The sequence below is a fragment of the Passer montanus genome, unplaced genomic scaffold (assembly GCF_014805655.1).
Source record: "Passer montanus isolate IOZ18808 unplaced genomic scaffold, ASM1480565v1 scaffold27, whole genome shotgun sequence".
NCBI lineage: Eukaryota > Metazoa > Chordata > Aves > Passeriformes > Passeridae > Passer > Passer montanus.
Window position 1 is genome coordinate 10,833,740 of NW_024367372.1, and position 24,371 is coordinate 10,858,110.

A 24,371-nucleotide genomic window follows, 5' to 3' on the forward strand; every position below is an offset into this window, starting at 1 on the left:
AACTAGGCCTGCTTTGGAAAAGTGTGAGAGGATGGCATCCAGAGGCAGCTTCCATAGTAAATTATTGTGTGAATCTCTGAAATGGTGGTTCTGGACAGCATTCTCTCTGTCTAGTCCTGGCTCTGGGCACTAAGTGCAGACAGCAGGACACCCAGAGGGTAATGGCCAGCATTTTCATTTTTCTTCATGTGCATCTTTTTCTTCTAAAGATATGGAAAAAAGCAAGGTTAAGTTTTCTCAGACAAGACAAACAGAAAACACTGACAGTGTTCTATGGCTTTAAAAGGGGGAATAGCATTTCAAAAGATAACATTTGTGAAAATGAAGCCATCTTGCCCCTCTGGGAACTTCTGCTTGTACCTAATAGGAAATCCATTTGAGTCCAGAAATTGCACCCTTGCTTGGAAAGAGTTGATCTGCCTTTCATCAAACTTCCCCTTTATAGAAAGCTAGACAACCAATGAAGATTAATATTTCATTTAAAACATATCTCACTATTGTTCCTCTCAAAATCTTTGCAAATTTATATTTATTCTTTTATCACAAATAATTTCAAATAATGAAAACTGAAGGCATATATTAGAGTGAAACTGCAAAAAAATATATATAACAGTGTATTTATTCTACAAGGTTGTTCTTAGACTTACTTATGCTCTTAAAAGACTGCAGCGATGTGGTTTTTGTGTGGTTTGACATAAAACAGCTCTATAAACACAGGCTATATAAAAAAAGCTTCTGACTACTTGGATGTGAAGTGTCTTTCTTTGTGTTCACAATTTCTCTTAAATCTAACACAAAATAAAACTATGTTGGTCCACCTTGTTGAGCAATGGCTTTAATTTTCCTACTGAAATGTGACCTTTTAAGTAATAAGAAGAGTATTGAATAGGTATTGTTGTCAATGCCAATAGATGTTTGGAAATTGAGGAGTAGGGAAGGGATTATATTCTTATTTCCTGGATTAAGTAAAAAAGTACTGTGAACATTCTCAAACAGACACACTGTACTTGTATACTTGGCAGTATTTTCTGCCCAGGGGAAAGAAAACACTTGGTAATTCTCCACAACTTGTACATTAAATTAGATAAAATAACTTTACTACTTCTTGAAGAATCTAAGAAAGTGTTATGTTAGCCCAGTGTTAGTAGCCTAAATTAAAACAACAGAAGATTCCAACTGTATTGCTTGGAAATGCTGACTTTTCTTTAAGCTAAGGCTCACTCAGCTTCTGTTCCCAGTGTAGGGACATCAGGGGGTCACACAAAGAGTTCCACTTCCACAGATGTTGGAGAGGAGTCATCCAAACAAATTAATACCCTCCAGATAAACTTTATTCAAATATAATATTAATCAAAAGGCTTGTGTCCCAACCTAACCTTGATCAATTCAGTTAGAGAAATGAAGCTGCTTTATTTTTTTATGCCTAGCCCAACCTTCTCTTTGTTCTTCAATTTGTAAATGTGTCAAATATAATCAAAACTGACAGAGGCCAAGATTAAATCAAACAAAAGGTAAACATTGTTTATGTTGTTTGGTTGATGGAAAGCTTCCACCATAAAATGCTTTTAGATAAATTAATTCAGCTATTAGAGTGCTGCAGCACTGAAACTTTGCTCCAACTGTTTGAACTTTTCAGGGACACTGTCAGGTCATCTTAGATTCAAAACCTAATACATGGCTGGGGTTCTGAAATTGCCTAAGGGAATCAGGTACCTGACTTCTACTGAAAGTCGGTGTGTGGTGGGAAGTTAATTGACTTCCAGCAGAATTAAATGCCTTGAAGAGTCTATTCATGTCCTTGCAAAAAGCAGCCCATGTTCTTCATGGAGATAAATGAATGCAACTGCTTTCACACCTACCTACCTGCCAGCAAAGTGCCTGATGCACACATTTTACAAAACCTAAGCAAGCAAGAAAACCCTAAGAGCTACCTCTACTTTTATTTGATTGTATTTTGGTTAGCACTAGACATTTCCTTTCAATGTAAAATAATTATACTCTTCAATAATGATATTACTAAGTTGTGGCATAACGATAAAGTTAAATTTCAGCAGATTACTCCATTAAGGACTTTCAGTTTTGGCCTGGCAGGCTGCAACCTGCAGTTTAGCCTACTGATTTTAGTGATACTCCTGACCTTTTAAAGTGCAGATTCAGAATCTCAATGCATCCAAAGTTTTCCCCCAAGCATTTTTGCCTTAAAAACCTCACCCTATACTCAATAGCCACCATGAAAATTCATGGCAGGCAACAGAGTAACTCAGTACTTTTGAAAACAGGTTTCTATCTTGTTGGCTGAGATTTTAGTGTTAAGCAATATGGCATTAAAATTTGCACAGCTTTGAAAATAGATCCCTGACTATCTCCTTTAATTCCTCATTGCTACTTATAAAGCAATGCAAGAAATGTGATGTTATCTGTATTTTTATTGTAATTTACTTTTCACACAGAGTGGGCATTTGTTACTCCTGTGTTAAATTCTCTCCTTTTTTGGTATGTGTACATCTGTATCTCCCCTTGTTTTATTATCTTTAATATCTTTATTAAGTTTAATATCTTGATATTAAACTATAATATTATAGCTCATTATAATCAGGGCTTTTGGGGATTTCTCTCCTCAAGGCCTTTAGTAAAACAACTGTAGTAGTACCATGGGACTGTAACCAGAAATTTCTCTCTCTGATCTTAAAAGTCTTATTTACCCACAGATATTCTCTAAGAATTCTACAGTGTCCTTGGCAAAGTTACCTCATTCAATGTTGAGGCTACCATAAGGAGAACTCGATGACAAAGTCAGAGGTCTCTTAGGGACAGGATGACACCATGGTACAAGATGGCACAGGGACAGAATATGCTGGTCCTTCATCTCTGGCAATGGACATCTGTGTAGAGATGATTAGTGCAGCTATTCCCTCGTTATCTTCATGGACATGAAATCCAACCACAAAGGCAGTGCAGAGATTTGCAGCTGGCAGGCTTGGGTCATGAGGAAGGCAGTGCTTGAGTGAGCAGAAGGTCAGGGCTGATCAATGGAAACAGAGCTAGCGTACACCAAAGATCCCTCGCAGCCTTGCCAAGTCTCTTGGATAAAGACTATTTTTTGGTCTCTTGCCTTCATAACCATAGATGTTTTCAGACCCATTGAAAATAGCTGACAAAAATTCCTCTGTGGTGATGAGAAACCAGCACTAGTTGCCAGAAAGAATGGAACAGAGCAACACTACTGTCTCATGTCTTGAAACCATCTGAAGACCCTCTTAATGGTTGCTGAAGCAATGGGTTAAGTCCTGTACTATTTCTGCTAGTTGGCAGAGGAATACATTGATCACAATAAGGTCTTAGGCCTACAGGCAGTGAACAGAGGTATTTCTGGATGAATTTGGAAAGAAGGCTACGGAGCAGTACTTCTCTGTTTTTATGGCCAAGTATTTTTATTCAGTGAGATTAAGACAAAGAAGGCCTTGGGATTAAAAAAAAATTAAAAAGTATAACAGTGTAATGGATCTTGCATATTATAATATCATCTGAAATAGCTCAGTGGCAATTTTTGTTAATACACAACACCCCAAAAAAACAAATAAAACAGCATTTCTCACAAAAGTTAGGTTTGGAAGCTGATTCAGATTTTACATCAATGCAAATGTGAAGGGATACTGTTAAGACTATTCCGTTGCTGCACAGATTAGTTGACAGATATCAGAGTTTGGAATGATGACTTCAGTTTGAAGCTTTCCTTGTAACTAAGAACAGCAGGATTTGACTTTAAATCAGGATTTTTACCCATAATAATGTCAAAAGAGCTTGCAATTTTTTCACTAGTTAAGTGCATTTGTTGAATATCTTAGGTTAGTCTATTATATTAAAGGATTCCAAGTTTTTGTTTTCAAATTAAAATATTGATAAAATGAGTATAAAAATGTTATTCTACAATATTAGAAACCTAAGTGAAAGAACTTTTGGCCAGAATGAAGAAAAATAATTAATTCCTAATACAAATTAAACTGAAAAGACCATCTGCATTGTTCTGTATGAGAGAAGTACATAATGATGTTCTAAATTTCCTAATATTGCTGTATTCTGAAAGGCTTTCCAGCTGTGAGAAAACACTTAGTCCTGATGCATATACTACTCTTTCCAGGGGATGGGGTCCTCTGTGACCAGTTCTGCTTATTTACACTCTTGTATATTGTTTAGCTTTAATGCGTTGCAAGTTTAAAGGAGAACCAGGAATTCAGCCCAGTCTTCCTTAAAATCTTCCTAGATTTTATGTTAATTTAATTCCTTATTTCTCTAGCTACCTAATACATAGGATGATTTCACTGTCATTAAAGAACACTTCTTTTCCTGTTTTCAAGATCTTCTCACTGTTATTATTCTTCTCATTGAAATTTCCTTTCTAGTCATAATGAGCACTCAGAGCATTTCATTGAGAAAAACAAGGAATTAAAACATTTTCTATTTCTTTCCCTAATCAAGACCCTGTCATTATTATCACTGAAAGCCAGAGAAACAGATGAAGAATGACAGAGTTACATGAAAGAGAAAAAGGACACTGCCAAAGTGATTCTGTGATCACAGTCATTTATAATAACACTCTGGATGCTGGCATGGCAATCTAATTGCATACTAAAGCCTGTTGTGTAAACTCAGTTACTAGTTGCATTACAGAATGCTGATGCTTCAGTCACAATCGAGGCAAATGTGAACAGGAATCTGGAAATTCTTTGATTGCTATTGTGGAATAATTCATACCACTCATCAGTATGTCAATTTTCAATTTAATTTGACATTTTTGAAACAGAAAGCCACAGTGATTCAATTCTAGAAGAAAAAGTATCCTTGGAAAAGAATAATGTTTTGCAAATGAAGAAAAGAAAACAAAAGTAGGATAAGTTTTTATTCTATCATTTTTGACAGTATCCTACTGTAGGAAAGACTAAATAAATTCTAAAGGCAAATTTTTCTCCCCATTCACATTGCAATAGCCCCAGAATATACCTACCAACTTCCATAGTATTTTCCATTAAATTAGATCTGCAAAATCACAAAGGCTGATTCATCTTTTGGTCTCAGATAAGTCACTTCCAGGAAACAGGCATGATAAGAGTAAGAAAGAGAACTCCAAACAATCTCTGAATTAAGAATGTGTTCAGTAGACACACTTGGTTTCTTCCCATCCCACAGATTTCTTATCCTGAAATCTGTATGTCACATAATGGAGAAGAACATGACATAGAAATTTTATCTGAAGGCTAAATTTAAATCCTCCTGCAGTGACCTGCTTGAGGAGCAGAGTGATGGGGAAGAAGGAAGGCTGGGACTGGTACAATGCAAAAACATTAAGTGACAGCCCCCAAAAAGTCAAGATGTCTTCCGTCAGGAGGTATGCTCTTCACATGATCCCACCCTCAGGTGACGTTCCCTCCCTAGCTATTTCACTTGATTCATGTTGTTTCAATACCTGTCAAAATGGTTCCCACTGTTTCACTGTTATTACTGTTATTATTTTACCTATCCACACTTGTTTCCGCCAGTCTGTTATTCATAATTGCTAGGGCTCCAACCCCACCAGAGAATCCATTTTGCTTCGAGTTAGAGCTCATTTGCCTTGGATACCCATTAGCAGTTTCTGACAGCTGTTTCTGCATGATGGCCAGAGAGACTTTATTGGAGGCCAGGAAGTCTTTCATGGAGATCATCTCCCCTGACAGACGGCGTCCGTCCGTGTCGCTCTCATTGACGCCGTCAGTCTCGATGGAGATGTTCCTCCGGCTGCGCACATTTCCTGGCATCACCACATTCCTCCGGGAACGAAATAATCTTCTTTGGCACCTGTGGCAGCACTTGCAGGCCAACTTCTTTAATATCCAGTTTATGGACTGCTTGATGACAATAGAGATCACATTAAATAAGGAATAGATGCAGCACACCCCCATGAGTATGAAGACAAAGTTGCCAAAGCGGTAAAGGCCTTGGCTCTCATACCTGACGTTCTGGCTACTGACCAGATCACCAAAACCAATGGTGCTGAAGGCCACAAAGCAGAAGTAAAGTGAGTCAAAGTAACTCCACCCTTCAATCGGTGTGTACATTGCAGAGGCACAGCAGGAAATGATGAGGGATGCTACACATAAAATCAGCATTACATAGTACACAGAGGGCTTCCAGCCCGCCAGGCTGTCCACCTCAGAGGTCCCCGAGCCCCGCCGGCCGTTGTGAGGGAGAACCCCTTTCCTCCTCAGCTGTCTTTCGTGGCAGGACTTCATGACGTAAGCTATGACAGTGATCAAGCGCTCCAGGAACAGGTTAAAGAACAAAATGGTCCCTGCACATCCTATAAGGCCGTAAAATATCAGAAAAATTTTGCCTCCAACGGTGGCTGGGGTGGTCATACCAAACCCTGGAAGACAAAAAAGAACAGTTGAAAAAAAGTAACCTGTAGGTACCATGTTAGGACTTCCACCACGTGCAAGACGGATGAACTGGTAGCAAATCCTTGTGGTACAGCTCAGCTTTGAGAAAAAAATACATTCTCCCCAGATGTCACCCACTTGTGCTTGACTATGTCTGAGCTGTAAGGGGAAGAAACACATGCCAGTATTTCCTCCAGAATCAGAATGAAGCAAAAAGCAGAACAAAACACACGGACAGGAAAAGAGAGTTTAGAGGAGGCCTGAATTTTGCTCTGGTTGCTAGGTTCACTTTTTCTCTCTTTGTGCTCTGGATTGCTTCCAGGCTTTGGGGTTATCACAGCTGCTTTCTTCTGTCTCATGCTTTTCTGTACCATGGCTCTGTCCCAGGGGTGGCTCTTGCCTTCCAGAGATCCATCTGCACCAAATCTTTGGAACACAAGGTGAAATTTCTCTGAGGCTCACTTGGTGGTAGTGCAGGAGGCACATCACCCAGAACTCAGCACCCACTGTAGCCTGGCTTTGGAAACCCAGGCTGGGAGCACACACCAGGTGACAGCCCCTGACAGGATCATCATGAGTAGGAGTTAAAGATGCCCTGCATCTGACTTGGCTGTCTGTCACTCATTATCAACCCCTTTTAAATCAGCATTCCTGAAATTTTTCTATTTCTCTGTGTACCACTTCATAGCTCAATTCTGCATGTGGATCTTATCAAAAGTCTCCTCTGGTCTGATTCCCTGTAATGGGATTTCTCAGGCCAGAACTGCTTCAGTCTACTCTCAAATATTTCCCATCCTAAAGCCTGAAAATAGAAATTTTGTTTTGGTTAAAGCTGTTGATAAGACAATCTTGCTTTAAAAAGATATTACTAAAGAATAAAAAGATGTCCAGAACATCACCGAGCAAATTGGAGTAACACTCATAACAAATCTTTGCTGGTATTTTATTAAGATTATCAAAGGACTACTAACTGACCAACTAAGCAAAAACATTTTTGTTGACAGGACAGAAAAATCACAGGATTTTTTCTTTCTCTTTGTAACTATCAGATGCCAATTATGAAATAAACACATTAGGCTCTGGGAAATAAAGGAAAATATAGTCAGTATGATACACTTGTATTTCAAAGACAAGAAAAGAGCAATGTGAAAGGACCAGTGCCAAACTGCAGCTCTCTTCCCTTCACTGGCAACCTTCTGCCAGCACAGATTCCTGTCTAACACTGGCCCTGCCTCACACTGTGAAGTGTCAGCCCTCACTCAAGCCCCTCCAGCTCAAGCCCCACTAACAACAGCTCCAAGCATGGGCTCTCCAGGGTCTGCACTGCACTTCTCCCTGCACCCACAATCTAACATCAGATTTAAATTTCTGCGCTAGGGAGAGCTGGACTGCAGCTCTGTGGTGTGGAAAACAACGTGACAAGTGACAAACCACAGACAAAACATTCTCCACAAGAACTTTTTCCTGTTGTTGCCCTTGGCACACAAATAGTGTTCTTGCTTTCCACCCTCCCTTTCTGTTCCATGACTTGATCCCTCTATAATTCTAATTTTAATGTTTATTTTTGGTGCAGGCTGGCTTATATGCAAGTCATGACCTCCACCCTGTGGACAGACACAAAAAAACCAATGGATAAGTAGAAACTCTCAGCAGCTGGTGAGATCTGCCCAGAGAAGTTGTGGGGAGGGAAGTGAGGGGCTGCCATGTCCCTGCCCTGCCCTGTTCCTTGAAGAAGGGAAGCAGGCTGGGCAGAGATGGAAAGGTGGGGAGTCCCTGGCACAGGGTGAACAGCATTTTGGGATTGGCATAAAGCATAAAGCAAATGCCCTGGAAAGAGAAAGGCTCACACTCCCAGAGGCAGGTTTATGCCTTTGGCTGCTTCCCACAGGTCCCTCTCGGGATCCTGCTTCTGGCATCCTGGCCAGTAAAAACTCCTCAGGTTGCTTTTGAACTGACTGGATTTTGTTGCTGGGTTTGTCCTGTGACCCACTAGCAAAGGCTTTACAAAGGCATTCAATAGGCATTCCAGGGAATCATGGTGAACTATGAAAAAGTGACTTAGTGAGCAATTAGAGCACCAGTGTGACCCATAGAGCACAACAGTGAAAGAGCAAGAAGTTACATTGCAGATTGGGAAGCAAATACCAAATGAAATTATGAAATCATATATTATAGGAAGTAAAAGCAGTGGCTGACACTTGGAGACCATTTGAAAGTACAAAATTGCTTCTTTTGATGAAGAAAAAAAAAGACACGACTGCAGGGAAAAAATGCTGGTGATTTTATGGTATGAGAGAATGCTGATTAAGTTTACTGATTTTTATTTTACAAATTGGGTGACATTTCTCAAAAGCACTGTTTCAAGTAGCAATTGAGATTATAGTCAATCAAGTGGAAATCAGATCATTCTGGGTTGGGAAAATAAAATGTTTTTAAGGTACTAAAAAGTGTTTCAATCAATTTGTTAGACATGTCTGCAGATATGGCATTAGATAGTCACTGCTGATAGAAATGCATGACAAATCCTAACTTTACCAGCCCAGCAATGAAGGCAGCATTCTTAGTAAAAATTTCAGGATCCTATTTTGAAATCAGTGTAATACTGATTTGCCTCTGTCCCATGATGCATTGACTTCTATAAATTAGATTGATCTTTCTTAATATTCAGCTGAACTGACAAAGTACATTCCTTAAGCTTCAATTTTCCTCCAAACTTTGTGGTTTGTTTTTTTCACCTACAGCTTAAGCTAGAACTCTGTGAGTTTTTTGTGAATATTCATATTAATTCTGAATTTCTCTGTAGCATATCTACTTTTTTAGAAGCTGGAGGAAATTTAACTCCAAGTAGAGTCAGAAAAATTTTTCTAAACATTGCATGTCTCCTACGGAAAACAAACCTTTAGATTTTGTTTTGGCAGCAAAAGTTCTATTATGAAGTCTGGTACTGCAAAGCACTCTAAAATTCACCAGTGTGTTCAGGTTATATTGTGTGGATATTCCAAAAGTATACACTTATATTAAAAAAAAAAAATAAAAAGGAAAATCACATCAACAGTATAATATAATCGTGTTTCATTATTTCTTGAAGTGGTACTGGGTATAAATGGAGAAAAGCGAGCAGCTGTAATTCTTCAATAGCCAGTTTGATAAGAAGGACTGAGGTCCAACAGGAAGTTCTCCTCAAGCAGAATCCTTCAATAGCAAACAGTGAATAGCATCAAGCAAATGTTAATCTCAATCTAACAGTAAAAGATGATATTGAAATCAAACAAGAGGAAATACGCATCAACTACCTATTCCAGGCCAATATTGGTAATTTCATCTTTTCTGTTGCAAACTGCTCCAGTGCTACCAGCTGCTGTAAGTGTTTCTCATGGGTCATTACCCACACTCATTTCCCTCTGCCTGGTGACACATGGTTTGGCATTTTGTGTTTTAGTTCTGGATGTCCTGACATTTACAGGTTACATTAATTAAACTTCAGTTTTCATTTCCTGGTGCAACTGGTGCCATGGAAAAATATGAGAAATGCTTCATCAGTCATAATCCCTCACGAATGAAGCCTGGGGTGCCCCACATAGTGTGTGTGTAGGGAGACTGGGACAGACAGAGATTTCACAGTTAATTTTAGATCATGCAATTGGGTCTTTCTATTGTTCTGAAAAATATCTCTCTTTTCTGAGAGGTCTCATTTCCTTTCTGAATGTGCGCAGTTCACTGCTCCTGCTCTTCCCACAAAGAGGAAGTAGGTAGAAAGAGGGGGCAACAATGAGTCACTGTGATGTTAGAAATATAAATATCAACACAAAACTGGTTCCAGTTTAGCCTATAATGAAAGCTCTTTGCGATGTTGTGTCTGTATTCCTAATGTAGTTTATATTAATTTCTTTTTCTCTGTCAGTTCAGTTTAGACACTCACTGGGGAAATGATGCATTTCCAATGACATAGACAATGAATAATAATTGAGGTTCATGATAGGTGTGAACCAAACTAAATAGGACAAAGACTTTCAACTGCAGTGAAAAAAAAATCAAGAAAACAGTAATTAGTAAAGAGAAATACAGGAAGATTTAGATACTTGCAAAGATGCTGACCCTCTTTTTTCAGACACATACTGAACTATCTACATAAGGATGTTTTGTGCTTCTAAAAGAGACAGAAGAAACAACTCTAACAGAAGCTGTACTTCAAGGACTTTGTTGAGAAAATGTCCTGTACTTTGCACTGTTCCAACAGTGTGCAGACACTGACACTTAGACAAAATTCTCTTCTGCCATGATAACCTCCTCTGGTGCTCTCTGAACAGGATAAGTACTCCTAACAAAACTACTTCTGCTGGAGTAATTCTCACCTGTAGAGACTCCTGTAGGAACAGCTAAAGGACTCTCAAATCTTGTCACATCACTGCCCTTATGACACTGCTATGTAAACAAGCTTGTAAAAGTGTCCTGCTCCAGAAAAGAAGGAGAACATGAAGTCCTTCTTTCCAGAAAGAGAAGAAAAAGACTAACTTCTGTGAAGATTTCCACTGTATGAGAGGACACATTGATGGAAGCAGGCATGGTGCTGTCACAGCTACGTGGTGGTAACAAACCTGAACTGAGGTCCAATTTCTGATATGAAAAAATATCTTTAGTGTTGTTGATTTTGCTAAGTCTATACAGAAAAGCACACACACACACATGCATGCAGGCACCTCTGAATTCCCATCAGTGGAAGATCAGCATCTGAACAGTGCAGCTGGCTGGTGAGGCATACATCCATGCATGTTGTCCTAAACATTAATTTCAACATCTGGATCTTGTCTCTTATGACGAAGGGAGAATGAGCTAGCCATTAAACTTTCCTTTAATGGAAAAATTATTTGACAAAATAATATTTTATCGGCACAGTCTGGGGTGTGGTATCATTTATTTAATTGCCAGTGCTGTTTTCTTGTGCAGATGGCTAAGTGGTGGGGAGACTCATCCTGCCCAGGGAGGCAGGGATACATGGCTATAACAGCATTCCTTTGTGCTCTGTGCTCTTCTGTTTCCAGATTTGTCTGCCTGAGCAACCTCTGCACCTCCTGCCCAGCATCTCCAGCACTCCAGAGCTGTAAAACCTGGAAATGTCTCCAGGGCTATTTGAGCTGAGTCATAAGTGCAGACTGCTGTGATGAGTGCTCAGCTGCTTGGAGACCTGGGGCCTGCCCTGAGTGCTGCTGCAGCTGCTTCCATCTGTGTCAGCGTGCACCTGCTATGTCATGCACAGGCAGGATGAGAGGGATGTAACCTCCTGCAGACCTCCTGGCAGGGTTCAGTGCATTCCAAAAGGACAAACACTGATGCTGGAATTAATGGTGCAGGATGTCTTGATGAAACAATACATACACATGATCTTTTTCCTTCTCTAACTTGTTTGGAGACTTGTCCCACCTGACAGCCAGCACTCTGGACACTGTTTCAGTGGGGTTTAAGGGCTGGCTGGGGATAATGATTTGAGGACTGCATGGAAGCCGTGCTCAGTCTGTGCCATCCCTGGGACAGGAGCCTTGTATAAGAGATTGGGTATAGCCCAATCTCTTATATTCCTGCCCTCTGAGAAAAGGCTTCTGTAAACCCAACCCTGTGACACAGATGCAGGTTTGTGTCACACCAAGTGTGTGAATGGGACTTCAAGGTTAGAAATAGCAAAACCTTGGGCTTTCACTGATTTCTTCTGGAAGGCATAAGAAAAACTGGTTTAGTGTTAGTGTGTGAGGCAATGTCTCTAATACAGCAAAGTTCAGCTCACAGAGAGTCATTGTCAAACCCTCTCTGGAGGGCTGGATGCCTGTTACTGCCCTTTCTCATCTCACATATGAAACTGCATCTTCTGCCTTGAACAGAAACCTACCTTAAGAAAAGCTTCCAATGTTAAGGAATCTAAAAGACATAAGTAGAAGGAATACTAAAGGGATAACATTAAATCAAAATGTAATAAAAAAATCAGTTTCAATAGACATCTTGAGGGGTCTGTTGACAGCTCTGTTATCATGTCTGTGTAGTCCTTAAAAAATACATGACTGTAATTTTCATTATTGTAAGATTTTCACGTAAGATAATTTATGGAAACCTCGCCATTCTGTTTTATATAGTTAAGGTTATATTTTATTTAAAGTTCACATAAGGTCTTCTATAAGAAATGTACACAGCCTTATTACAGCTGCTGTGTGATCATAAATTCAATGTATAAATGTTTTATGCCTACCGTCAGGCTTCTGTTTATAATTTTTGTAGTTTTTGATGCTGGAGGTGCTAAATCTAGTGCCTTTACATCACCCCTAGATAGATTTGTCCCTCTGTACAGTTTTTCTGTTACTATAGAGATGGAACAAAGTTAAATTTTGAAATATCTTATTACTATTTTTGAACTTCATAACTTGTTGCACAGTCATTTAAAAGTTTTTATTTAGCCTTAAAACATATAAACATTTATCTAATTAAATAATATACCTTGAATCTTAAATACAATTTTTGTATTTAATACAAAATCATATTTTTGTTTTAGTATGTTGTATGAAAAGGCACTTGTGCCTACATGTGCCTGCTCCAAGACAACCTGAAGTCTTGTGTTTAAATGTGCTTAACAGCTTCTGCCTTGGTATGGGTAGAGTAATACTGATCAGTGGTGGTTCTGTGGACAAGGTTCATAACTGAAAAATATACAAAATGACATCTGAGTCATATATATATATACATATACAGAACCTTCTTTTTTTGTTGAATAGAAACATTTCTTTTCTGTTGAATAGTCTACCTTGCTAACAAATAGCAGTAACTTCAAACCATAATTCATCTTGGCAGGATAATAGTTTATCTGAATCATGAATCTAATTAACACTATTTCAAGAGTTTGTTTGCAGTCATTCAGTCTGTGTAAACATAATATCCCCAACTATTATGGAATAGGAACATAATACTGTGTACTCATTAAGCTATAAGTTCATCTATGCTAAAAGTTTCCTTTTTAAATCACACAAAGCTGCCCGTATTTCAAGAATTTTCAAAGGTTAGTTTAAAATTGCTTATTGTTACTTTATTGCTGACATATACAGCTTTTCTCTGGAATAAAGTTTCTTCTCTCTTTAGGGCTTAAACTATGGGAAATAAGGCATAAAATAATAAAACTCTCTCAGGGAAAAAAACAAGTGGTGCCTGCTTGAATCCTCTTGGTAACCTGAGCTTGGGGACATACTGTCAGCAGCATCTCAGTGGAGGGGATTTTATAAAATTAAAGCTCTTCCCTGGCTTTATATACCAACAATTTCAAGCAACAATGTCACTTGTGATTCAACTAAAGCAAAAATATCTCAGCTGTGAGTATTAAGCTCAAAAGAGAAAAGTAGAGAAAAAGAATCTGCAGTATTACAGACTGCAAGGAAGTTGGTCACAGATAAGAACTTATTTTTGATAAGCTGAAGAAACAGTATATGTGCAGGTGTGTTTGTGTGTGATTACATTTTCCTAACCAATTTCAAGCCTTATCTGGGTGTAAGAGAGGAAGTTGGATAGCCATTGCTACCAGAACCACCACGTGCCAAGGGCCTCAGCATCGCTACTTCCCAGGAAATGAAAACCTCATCCAGAAAATTAGTTTGGCCTGATGGTTGGATACATCAAACTAAAAGATAGATCAAAAGGACATGGCATAAAAAACAGTACAACTACTCCTTTAGTTCCTTGTAGACTGACAGAAAGCCCCAAAAAGTTAGGAATAAAGGAAAAAAAGCATAGTACTCAAGCAGGTGTTGCAGGGACTACAAATATGAAGCAAAGCCCGTGAGGTCACACCATACACAAAAGGCTGCTGGTATTGTGTGCAATAAGGATTTTGAAATATTCCATATAAAAGCAGAAGCAGATATTAACATTGTAATTAAAATTTCAAAACCTGGCAGATGATGACAGACAACATTATCAGAGATTTCAGTGACATCACTGGACAACTGGTTATGGAGAAATGACAAATCTGAGAGTGGTTGTGATGAGCATATGATGATAAACTTCAACTTTTGTTTTATTAACTCTGAATTTCTTATCCATTAATCTGTGTCTCAAAAGAGAGGAGTTCTGAAGGTGACAAAGGCTGTTTCTACTTTTTTTTTATATTTTGAAAGCAAACATTTATTCTGGGGTGGGAGGCGCTGAGGGATGGACACTTGAGGAAAAAGTCTGAGTTTTTCAAGCAATCACAGAATTACAGAACAGTCTGGGTTGGAAGGAGCCTTCGAAGATCATCTCATCCAGTCCCCCTGTCATGGCCAGGAACACCTTCTGCCAGACCAGGTTGCTCAACCTGAATAATGCTGGGTTTCTCCAAAGACTATATCACCTAGCAAAAAAAGCTTTTCTGGCACCAGGTGCAAAAATATCAAGACAAACTTAAGATACCGTAATGAAGGAAAAAAAATCAAAGAGATGTGACAATGGGGTAGAAAGCACAGTCTGAAAACACTGAATTTTGTCTCAGTGAAAAGAGTAAGTCATTGCTGAAGCCATGTGCTGACTTCTATCCACACAACAGCAAGGTGTGTACCTTTGTTTTTGAAATGTCTGGCTTTTTCAAAATGTAAAAGGACTTGCTAAGTCCCTGGCTCGTGGATGTCCTAAATCTAATGCAAATGTCCCTTCCTGTGAGGCCAGAGATGGCCTAATGGCATCTCTAATGGCAAATGGCAGCTCTAATGGCAAATGTCTGTAAGCCAAGCATAAATTCAGTGATCAAGCCTACTAACATGATTTTAACAGGTCCAAACATTTATGTAAAACAGGGGGGCCATTTGTAAAATATGACAGGGAGGTTCAACACTCTGCTACTCCAAATCCTCCACAGTAACTTTGGCTTGCTGTCTAAGTGTTGTGCCATTGCAAATGTAAAAACACCCACAACACAATACCTATTTCAAGGGCTGAATCTCTTCTCACCTATCTGGGTGATGATCAGTCCTGCTCTCTGTGCATCAGGCAGATTCCAAGTCTCAGCATTTGCCTTACCCACGCAAACAGTTAAACAAGGACAAGAGAGGCATGCAGAGGCGGGGAGAACTGAATGAGATTCCAAGATTATAGCAAGATGTTATGGAGTAGTTAAAAGCTACAGAGCTAGGCACTTTCTGATATAACTGAACAAGTGATATACTATGGGCATCCCAAAATCAGACAGAGGCTAAGGCAGGAAGGGACCTCTGGAGACTGGCCAGTCCAGCCCCCTTGCTCAGCAGGGCCTCCCTTGCACAGTAGGTGCCCAGTCAGATGGGGATTCATCCAGGGGTGTAATTCATCCAGGGGTTAACAGAGATCCCTGGCTTTCCAGTCAGATCTTTAGAGATTTATGGAAGTAAAAATCATACTTCAATGATGTCTGGAAACAGAAATGTTCATATATGCAAAGATAAAACTGCAGTGAATCCTTTCAGAGGTGAAACAGTGAAACTGTTTCTGAAACACTTTTGATTAAAGCTTAAATGGCTCATAATAGATTTTGATATCTTTATTTAAATATTTTTATTTAAATTATTTATTTCAAGAAAACTTTCTTTACTTTCTCTCTGCTTTATGAGATTTTTTTCTGCAAGTGGGTTAAATGAATTAACAGCTTTTGTTTCGTGAGCCATCCCTGCACTGCTGTTGGAAGTGTGAGCCATTCTAGAGAAGTTCTCCTCTCTGCTCAGAGGTATCTGCAGCAGCTACTATTTCCAAAAAAATATTTGAGAGCCTCCAGGGAAAGTGAGCTCTTCTGTGATGACAATCCCTGAATGGAAGTGATAAGGCTGAAAAATATAAGAGTAAAGACTTTGTGGGTGAAATGTCTGGCTGAACTTTTAAGAGGTTACATGCACTCTGGAGTGCAACATCGTGTGCTGCTCATTTTCTTGAAGCCTGAAGGCTGTGTCCTGGCCTTCATGCAAAGGATCAGGACTTCAGAAAGGCCCATCTTTTCAAACATTAGTGTTTAAAGAAGGAAATAAATTTTAAAATGCACAAAGATAAATTTATCACAAGAATCATCCTAGAGATTTCAGATTATTTTGGAAGATAGCTTTTCCCAGTCTTTGGAAGCTGTTAAACCTGGAAGCAGGAAGGTTCAGTGGTTGGCAGCTTATGTACAACACCCAGTTTTGTAAATACCCTTTTCACAGATGTGGAGTGGTTTACTTGATACTGTTAATGCTGATCAGTCAAATAACTGAATTTAATTAAATTGTTTTTCACACTCTGCTTATGAAAACAGTGAAGCTGAGAAAGCTTTTACTAGATATGTTTATCCAAAACCCCAGTTGTATTGCCTGTTTAATTCATTGAGTATTCTTCCAGAGGATGAAAAAAATGCCCAATTTACTCCAAGTACAATCTACTTGTAAATTTTAAAACCCTTCAAAAAATGACAAAATAAAGTCCTGGCTCTTTCTTAGAGTTTTGAAGATGTCACTTGTACTAGTAATAGGTTTAAAGGCTTCTGACCTCATAGTTCACAGTACTTATTCCCCAGCTGAACAGCATATTTCGCTTTGGAAAAGAAGCACATAATTAAATAATAGGATTTCTTAGGACTCTAGGTGTCCAGTGGCTAACTGTGTGAAAAGAAATCTGAAAGTTTTGAGGCCATTTATGAAGTCCTTTCTACACTAGAAGGACTCTGGGCCATCTTTTGTCTCTCTATAGTGGCTTCCTGGAAGCTAAGTCCAAAACAGTTTGCCATACATGAAAAGGCAATAGTGCTTTGATACAGCATAAAATGTACATGCTGAAAAATAGGTACAAAACCCTGTGCCACAAAGGATTCTCTTCTAAAATAAAAACTTGTTAGTGAAGTACTTCAAGAGACAGACTCTATCAGAATTGTGAAAGAAAGGTTTTTGAGCTATACAGAAAAAAATCACCCAGCCAGGAGCTGAAGAAATTAATGCTTTCAAAGTCACAGCAACTTTTCTAACAGGTAGAGAAATAAGTCATATCTCCCAACGAGTTTTAAATGAAGAGGAAAAGATTATGCTTTTATGTGAAGCTTTCAAAAAATTCTCAACACATATGATGGAGAATGATGTAGACAGAGAAAAAATAACCCTGTTTCAGCAGCATAGGCAAACCACAGCTTCTAAATTCCCACAAGTGCAAAAGAGAGGAAAAAACCCTAAAACCGAAACCACACCAGACTGTGGTCAGGAGTATAACATGACTTAACATATATTAACATAAGAATGTTGAATGACCAAATTAGCTGGTCCAGTACAAAAGTATTTTGTGAAATAACAAAAGGATTAAAAAAATTAGTTAGTAATTACTCCAAAGTACTTGGCTTTATCAAGGCTATTAGAGCTCCTGGGGTGCTGATACTTAAATGAAAACTATGGTTGACCTGCTGATGCCATTTTTTGCTGTGTGCTGTATTGATACCTTCCAGGACCTTTGGGAACACACAAAAATCTGAATCACGCGTACTGGATTTGACAAAACCCACCAGTGTCCTTTCCTTTCTGGCCTCCTGTAAAATGGAAATTGGCTGAAGTACTTTTTTGGTCAGTGTATTTATAAGTGTGTGTGTGTGTATATATATATATATATATATATATATATATATATATAACAATGTGATTTTAAAGTTTGACTTTGAATAAAATTTTGCTTTTCTAGTGTCACAATGAATGTTTTCTAAAAAAATGGTTAAAGAAAAACTAGCAAAAACCTAAAACCTGCCACCAGCTGTTTTGCAGTCCCAAGAGTGGTGTTTTGCTTACAAACATGACAGTAACATTCTTTACCAGATGTGTGTCTGGGTTTGCTAAAATGTGGTTTTATATAATCTTGACATGGTTATGGCTTTATGATTTATCTTTTTCAAAATGCATTGCTAATAATTCTCCTAACAGAAGAACTGGAATGACAAGCTTTAGGTAATTCAAATGACCACTTGAGAGGAGGATCTGTGCAAGCTTCATGAAGTTCAACAAGGCCCAGTGCAAGGACCTGTGCAGGTCAGGGGGATCCCAAGCACAAACACAGCCTGAGCAGGGAATGGATGGATATTTACCCTGAGGAGAAAGACCTGGTAGGGTTTGTGAATGAAAAGCTCAACATGACTGGTGACGTGTGCTTGCAGTCCAGAAAGGCAACCAGATCCCTGGCTGCATTGAAAGTTGTGTAACCAGCAGGTTGAGGGAGGTGCTTTTGCCTCTCTGCTCTTGTGAGACCCCATCTGGAATGCTGTGTCCAGCTCTGTGGTCCCCACACAAGAAAGGCATGGACCTGATGGGATGAGCCCAGAGGAGAGCCCAGAGTCAATCACTGGGCTGAGAGCACCTTTTCTGTGAAGACAGGGTGAGAGAGTTGGGGTGGTTCAACATGGAGAAGAAAAGGTTCTGGGGAGACCTTACAGCACCTCCCAGTACCTAAAGGGGGCCTACACAAAAGCTGAAGAGGGACTTTTCAAAAGGGAATATAGGGATAAGACATGGAGGAAAGGCCTCAAACTGAAGGAGATCAGCTTTATATTAGATATTAGGAAGAAATGTTTTACTATAAGGGTGCTAAGACACTGGACAGGTTACCCAGAGAAGTTGTGGACTCCCCATTCCTGGAAATATTCAGGGCCAGGCTGAATGGGGCTTTGAGCTACCTGGTCTAGTGAAAACTGTTCTTGCCCATGGCAGGGGGATTGGAACTAGGTGAACTTTAAGATCATTTCCAATCCAAACCATTCAGTGCTTCTATGAAATGAAAAATTCTTCTGGTTAAGAAATAAAGCATCCAATGCTGTCCATATTAAAAAGCATTTAAAGTATCTAGTGCAAAATCAAACATAAATTCCATCCTTGTTTGAACATTTAATGAATATTCTGGTAGAGCATGCATTGTTCAGGGAAAGAGGAATGAAGATGTGTTCATGAGTGAATAGCAAATTAAACCCCATCCATCTGAGTGAATGTGCACTGACAGATGAGGATATTAAGATGCCCTGCCATCCCAAAAAAGCTTTCTTTTGTATAAGATCTGTTATTGCCCATATAACACTAATGATGAGGTGTCACCAGACAGAAGATCTGAAGATACTTGAACAACCTTTGGCTAGCAATGGCAGCTGTTTCATGTGCATGTTATAGCCAATTCATGTTCTCTTCCTTCTATCCTCTAATCTGCAGTTTTCAATATCAGGACCTTTTCAACATCCATTTACAAGACTCACAACTGACAACATAATGTTTAAAGCTGAAGATGTCTTAGCAGACCTTCTACTGAAAACACAATTCACAAAAACCCTGACGCCTGGATTCAAGAAGTACCTCAGGAACTGGTCCAGCTGCTTGACCATGTGTGAGTGATTACCACATGTCCCACACAGAATTTGGCAGTGCAGAAAGTCTAGCAATACCTTCAGCTCCTTCCCAAATCCTGGTATGGGTGCAGCCCATAGATTATTGTGTCTGGTTAGATCTTCACTGAGCAGGTGAGCTTATTGGAAGTCATATTAATTTCCATTTCCATGTCTAGTAAACTTGTCTTGAAAAAGACCTGCTGCTGGACAAAGGGTCCACAAGCACAGAAGATATCTTCTAACATCCACATCCAGTGACTGCTCAAATTGAGGGTGTACCAGGGGAATGGACTTTGGCCAGGCTTGCATCCCCAAATGGCATCACCTCCTGCTGCTGTTGGAATGGCTAGGGGACTAAGGGGATCATTGATCTGGTTTTGCTGGGAAGTTGTTTAGGTTTTATATGAACCTTGTTCCCTGCTTGCTCTGTGAGGATTTGCATGTTATTCCAGCTCTGCTGCACATTCTGTCCTTCCTCCCTCCCATCTTCTCCTTTCATTTTGGGTTAGATGTCATATTTCTGTTGTGTTTCTTAGCAAAAATTCAAGCTCAGAAAATCCTTTTTACCTTGCTTCATTACTTAATAAAGCATGTCTATTAGAAAATAACTACTATGAAACTTAGAAACATCTCATTAATCAGCTTCCAGCATTTCATAGAGATTAAACATGACATACTTACTGACACAATAAAAACCAAAGACATGAGGGAGGCTGGGCTAACTGACATCATGCACATGAATGAATTTTGGGTACCTCCTCCCAAACAAGTTTTGATGTGAGAACCAACCTGTTCTCATGAAATTATCAAGGGATATTAGCAAACCAGATTTACTTTGCTACATGTCAATTTAAATTTGAGAACAAAATTCTGTGGCTAAAAATGCGTAGTTTGAATGGCAAATTACTGTATTTTCTCCCTACATTATTAGGGTACATATTTCTCTTCAACACAAAATAATCATGACTACATGTACTTCAGTTTTTATTCACAACTCAATTATGAAAACACACAGTGCTCTGTAAATTACCTCCTACATGTCTTGCCACAGCTGAGGCCTTGGAGCTTGTGGGGAAGAGGATGTGCAGTTCTTCCACTCTTGTCTTTCTACAAAACATTCACAGTTTCAGTTTAAGACTTTGTCATTTTTACCTTGGAACTACTGTGTCTGAGGAGGTCTCTAATGATTCAGGCAAAAACACCACTTGCTTTGCAGCCCATTCAACACATGGAATTATTTTTTTCAGGGATGTTGTTCACCTCAGGTTTACTGAAAACATCAATGCTTACAGTATATTTACTTTTGGTACATTAGAAAATGCAACTTTAAAAAACCCCAAACTTCCACCTTTTATATATCACCATAAAAAGCACCCTTTTAAGGAGACCGTACAGTTATGCTTATTTTGGCACAATTTAATATTGCTTTATTTGTTCTACTCAACAAGTTCTGAGGTTTTATTACAGGGTGCCCCAATTAATTTTATTTTAAATAGGCTGAAGTGACTGTTTTTAAGCTCAGCAATGTGAGGGCAGGTAATTCAGCATAGTCACACTTACTGATGTGAGCTGGTGTGAGGAAATGACAGATTTATTCCAGTGCTGTACAAGTAAGAACATGCCAACACAGTCTGCTCAAGGATCAGGTCTTCCTCAACACAATGATACCAACTGGTAGAGTACAGATGTCTTTAAAAGTGAAATGTGGTTTTCTGCTTTGGCTTGTAAAATGTGAACACATAATTTTAAAACTCCTGCAGTCCTCATTTTACACAACCCTTTGCAGCAGTGCTCTCTTTAGAGTGAGCCAAAGCATAAGGTGCTGCCTGTACTGATCTCTGAGAGCTGGGTCAGGCACACAAACAATTCAACAGGCTGAACAAATTTAAAACCTTAAACCACGGCTTCACTGCTTTGACTATGAGGGTATATTGTGAGTAAGCTTTTCTACCCACTGCACTGGCTAAGGAAAATCTAGGTTCCCACTACTGTTTCCATAAGGTTCTCTTCCAAGATTTATACACCTGGTGTGTATTTTCCAAGTCTCTCTAAAACACATGCTCTACATGACCAATAGGAATTCACACTCCCTTTGAGAAACTATAATATACTTCCATTTCACCATGTTTATTAGAGATCTGCCAAATACACTTCCTTTCCAATTTGTATTTGGTCATGAGAACAGCACTAGCTGTAAGAACAGTAACAATATAACTCCCTCCTATTAAGATAAATTAAGGGTAATGCACACTAAATAAGAAAATGAAGGCATTATTACCTTTGATGGGGGGCAGGCTTGAGGATTTTGAAACTCGATGCCCAGTTTTGAGCTGCAAAACTATTCTGAGTAACAATATGCCAACTTCAGCTGTTCTTAATCAGAGACCTTGCCACATCCAGCCTCATTAATTGCTGTTTCAGTTCTGCTATTTGGTTAAATGGAATTTGTGTAATCTGATGGGTCAAAAGCTACAGATTGATGGTTTCACAAGAACAAGAATATGTTGGGGATGAAGGAAGAAAAGAAAGAGAATGCAGAAGGAGCTTGGAGTGAGGATAAATGACCTTATGTAGAGTGCAGATCTGAGCCCAAACATCCCTACAGCAATATTGAGAGATGGGGATTTGAATCTCTGGGGACAGACTTGAGACATGCTTCCTCTGTATCAGCACTGGGCACCTTATACCAAATCCTTTATACTTTCAGGTGATGGCAAATTTGAGTGCAGAACTCCAGTGGATCTCAGTGTAAGTGGATCCCACCTACCAAATTCGCTTGAGCCCTGTTGCTGCAGTTCTGCCAGCATTGCCACATAAATACAGAAGTTGTTAGCTACGCTGATAAAAAGTTATAGCTTTCTCAATTTACACTGAAATTTGATAAGAATTTATCTCAGTGGCAATGGCAGCAGAAGCAGCTCTTGCCCACTTGACCCTGGCACTGGCTTTCTTGTGCCAGTGCAGCTGTAGCCTCACATTGATCCAAAGAAGTTAAAAATCATAGAATGACTTGGGGTGGGAGGGACCTTAAATACCACCTCATTCCAATCCCCCTGCCATGGCCAGGGACACTTTTCACTAGACTGGGTAACTCAGAGCCTCATCCAACCTGCACTTGAACACTTCTGGGATGGGCCATCCACAATCTCTGAGCAACCTGTTCCAGTGCCTCACCACCCTCACAGCAACAAATTTCTCCCTAATACCTAATCTAAACCTACTCTCTTCCAGTTTAAAAATGAGCCTTTTGTCAGAGTATTTTTATCCAGTCCAGTCTGGATCCAGCTAATTGCACAATCCCACAAGAAGCAGGCAGGTGTGAGAGAGGAGGTGGTTCTGGGTGTGGAAAGGGTTTGGGACAATGGGGTGCAGCACTGGCTCTAAAGAACATCAGGGATAAGGAAACACCACCTCCTAGTAGGTAAGTGATTCATCAAATGCTTTTGGGGCTGGATATGCCACTCTCTCTTTCCTGGAAACTCTTGCTTTTCTAGAGGCATGTTTCCTTCTTCGCTCCTGCTTGCCAGGGGAGGCCCAGAGAGCTGAGCTCTGCCAGTGCTGCCGCTGGCACTGTCAGAGCTCCTGTCCTGTCCTCCAGGGGAGATGACAGCACTGGGGGCCTTTTCACATGGGTGTTGCTACGGGCAACTGTGTACAGGAGAACGTAGGCAGAGGCTGAGAAACCCAGGGGGATGGAGCAGAGTAGAAACAACAGCCCAGCAGGAACAGCCCAGCAGGAACAGCTATCAGAGCAGGTTGTTAATGCTTATAAAACATCAAGCAGTCTTTAGCAATTCCAAAAAACTACAGCCAATGTGCCAGCAGTAAAAAAGTTATTTTATTCCTCCTGGAAGTACTTGTGAGTTTTCATCCTTTCTAAAATGAGGGTGCTAAGGATAAGGAGCAGACAGAGAGGGTCAGGCACAGCAAAGCAGCCAGCTCTGCAGCTTCCTCTGCTGTCTTCTCTCCTCTTGTGAAAGATAAGAAGCTGACATTTGCAGATGTCAATTTACTACTCTCCCTACCCTCCTGACATAAAATAGGGCACTTAAAAATCTTTTTTTTAAAATTTATTTTGTAACCATCAGGGAAATTCACATTTAGATTCTTTTAGAGGAATTTTGTTTCTCTTGCACAGTGTGTGACAGGCATTTGTACAAGCCAGTTTAACCTGAACAGTTCAGCTGTCCAGGAAAAGAGCAGGTCACCCTCCCATGCAACACTCCATTGAAGAAAAAATTTCATTTTTTTTCCATTACCACAAAAAGTAGCAGAAACAGCTATTATACATCTGAGTTTAAAAGCTGGCTTTTATCTCCAGTGCCTTTGCAACTGTATTTAGGAGTGTAAGATGGACAGGTCCATGAATGCCACCATGCCTCAGCTTTGTAACCTTTCCATGACTACAGCAGTGAGCCAGAAAGCTCACTGAAAGCAAGGTAACAGGTATGGCAATGCTGCTGCTGGAAACCTGTGACAGTGCTTTTCCTCTGTGTCCTCCAGTCTGTCTTTTCCTGCTGTCCTGGTCTCTCCTGTGCATACTGGTGCAGGGGAACCAGGAGTGCAATACTGCTGCTTCCATCCCAAAGGCCACCTGGACAATCAGGTAATTGATTTTTCTTATT

At 39.6% G+C, this 24,371-nt stretch overlaps 1 protein-coding gene across 1 annotated transcript in view; it reads right to left on the reverse strand.

Annotated features, from left to right (window-relative positions):
* Positions 1-3,477: 3,477 nt before the first annotated feature.
* The window catches only part of KCNK13 (potassium two pore domain channel subfamily K member 13), a 48,950-nt gene continuing 28,056 nt past the window's right edge, over positions 3,478-24,371 (reverse strand). The window contains exon 2 of the mRNA XM_039712972.1: positions 3,478-6,400. Coding sequence (XP_039568906.1) covers positions 5,508-6,400 — 893 coding nt within the window. The 3' untranslated portion in view covers positions 3,478-5,507. The remainder of the gene's footprint in view (positions 6,401-24,371) is intronic.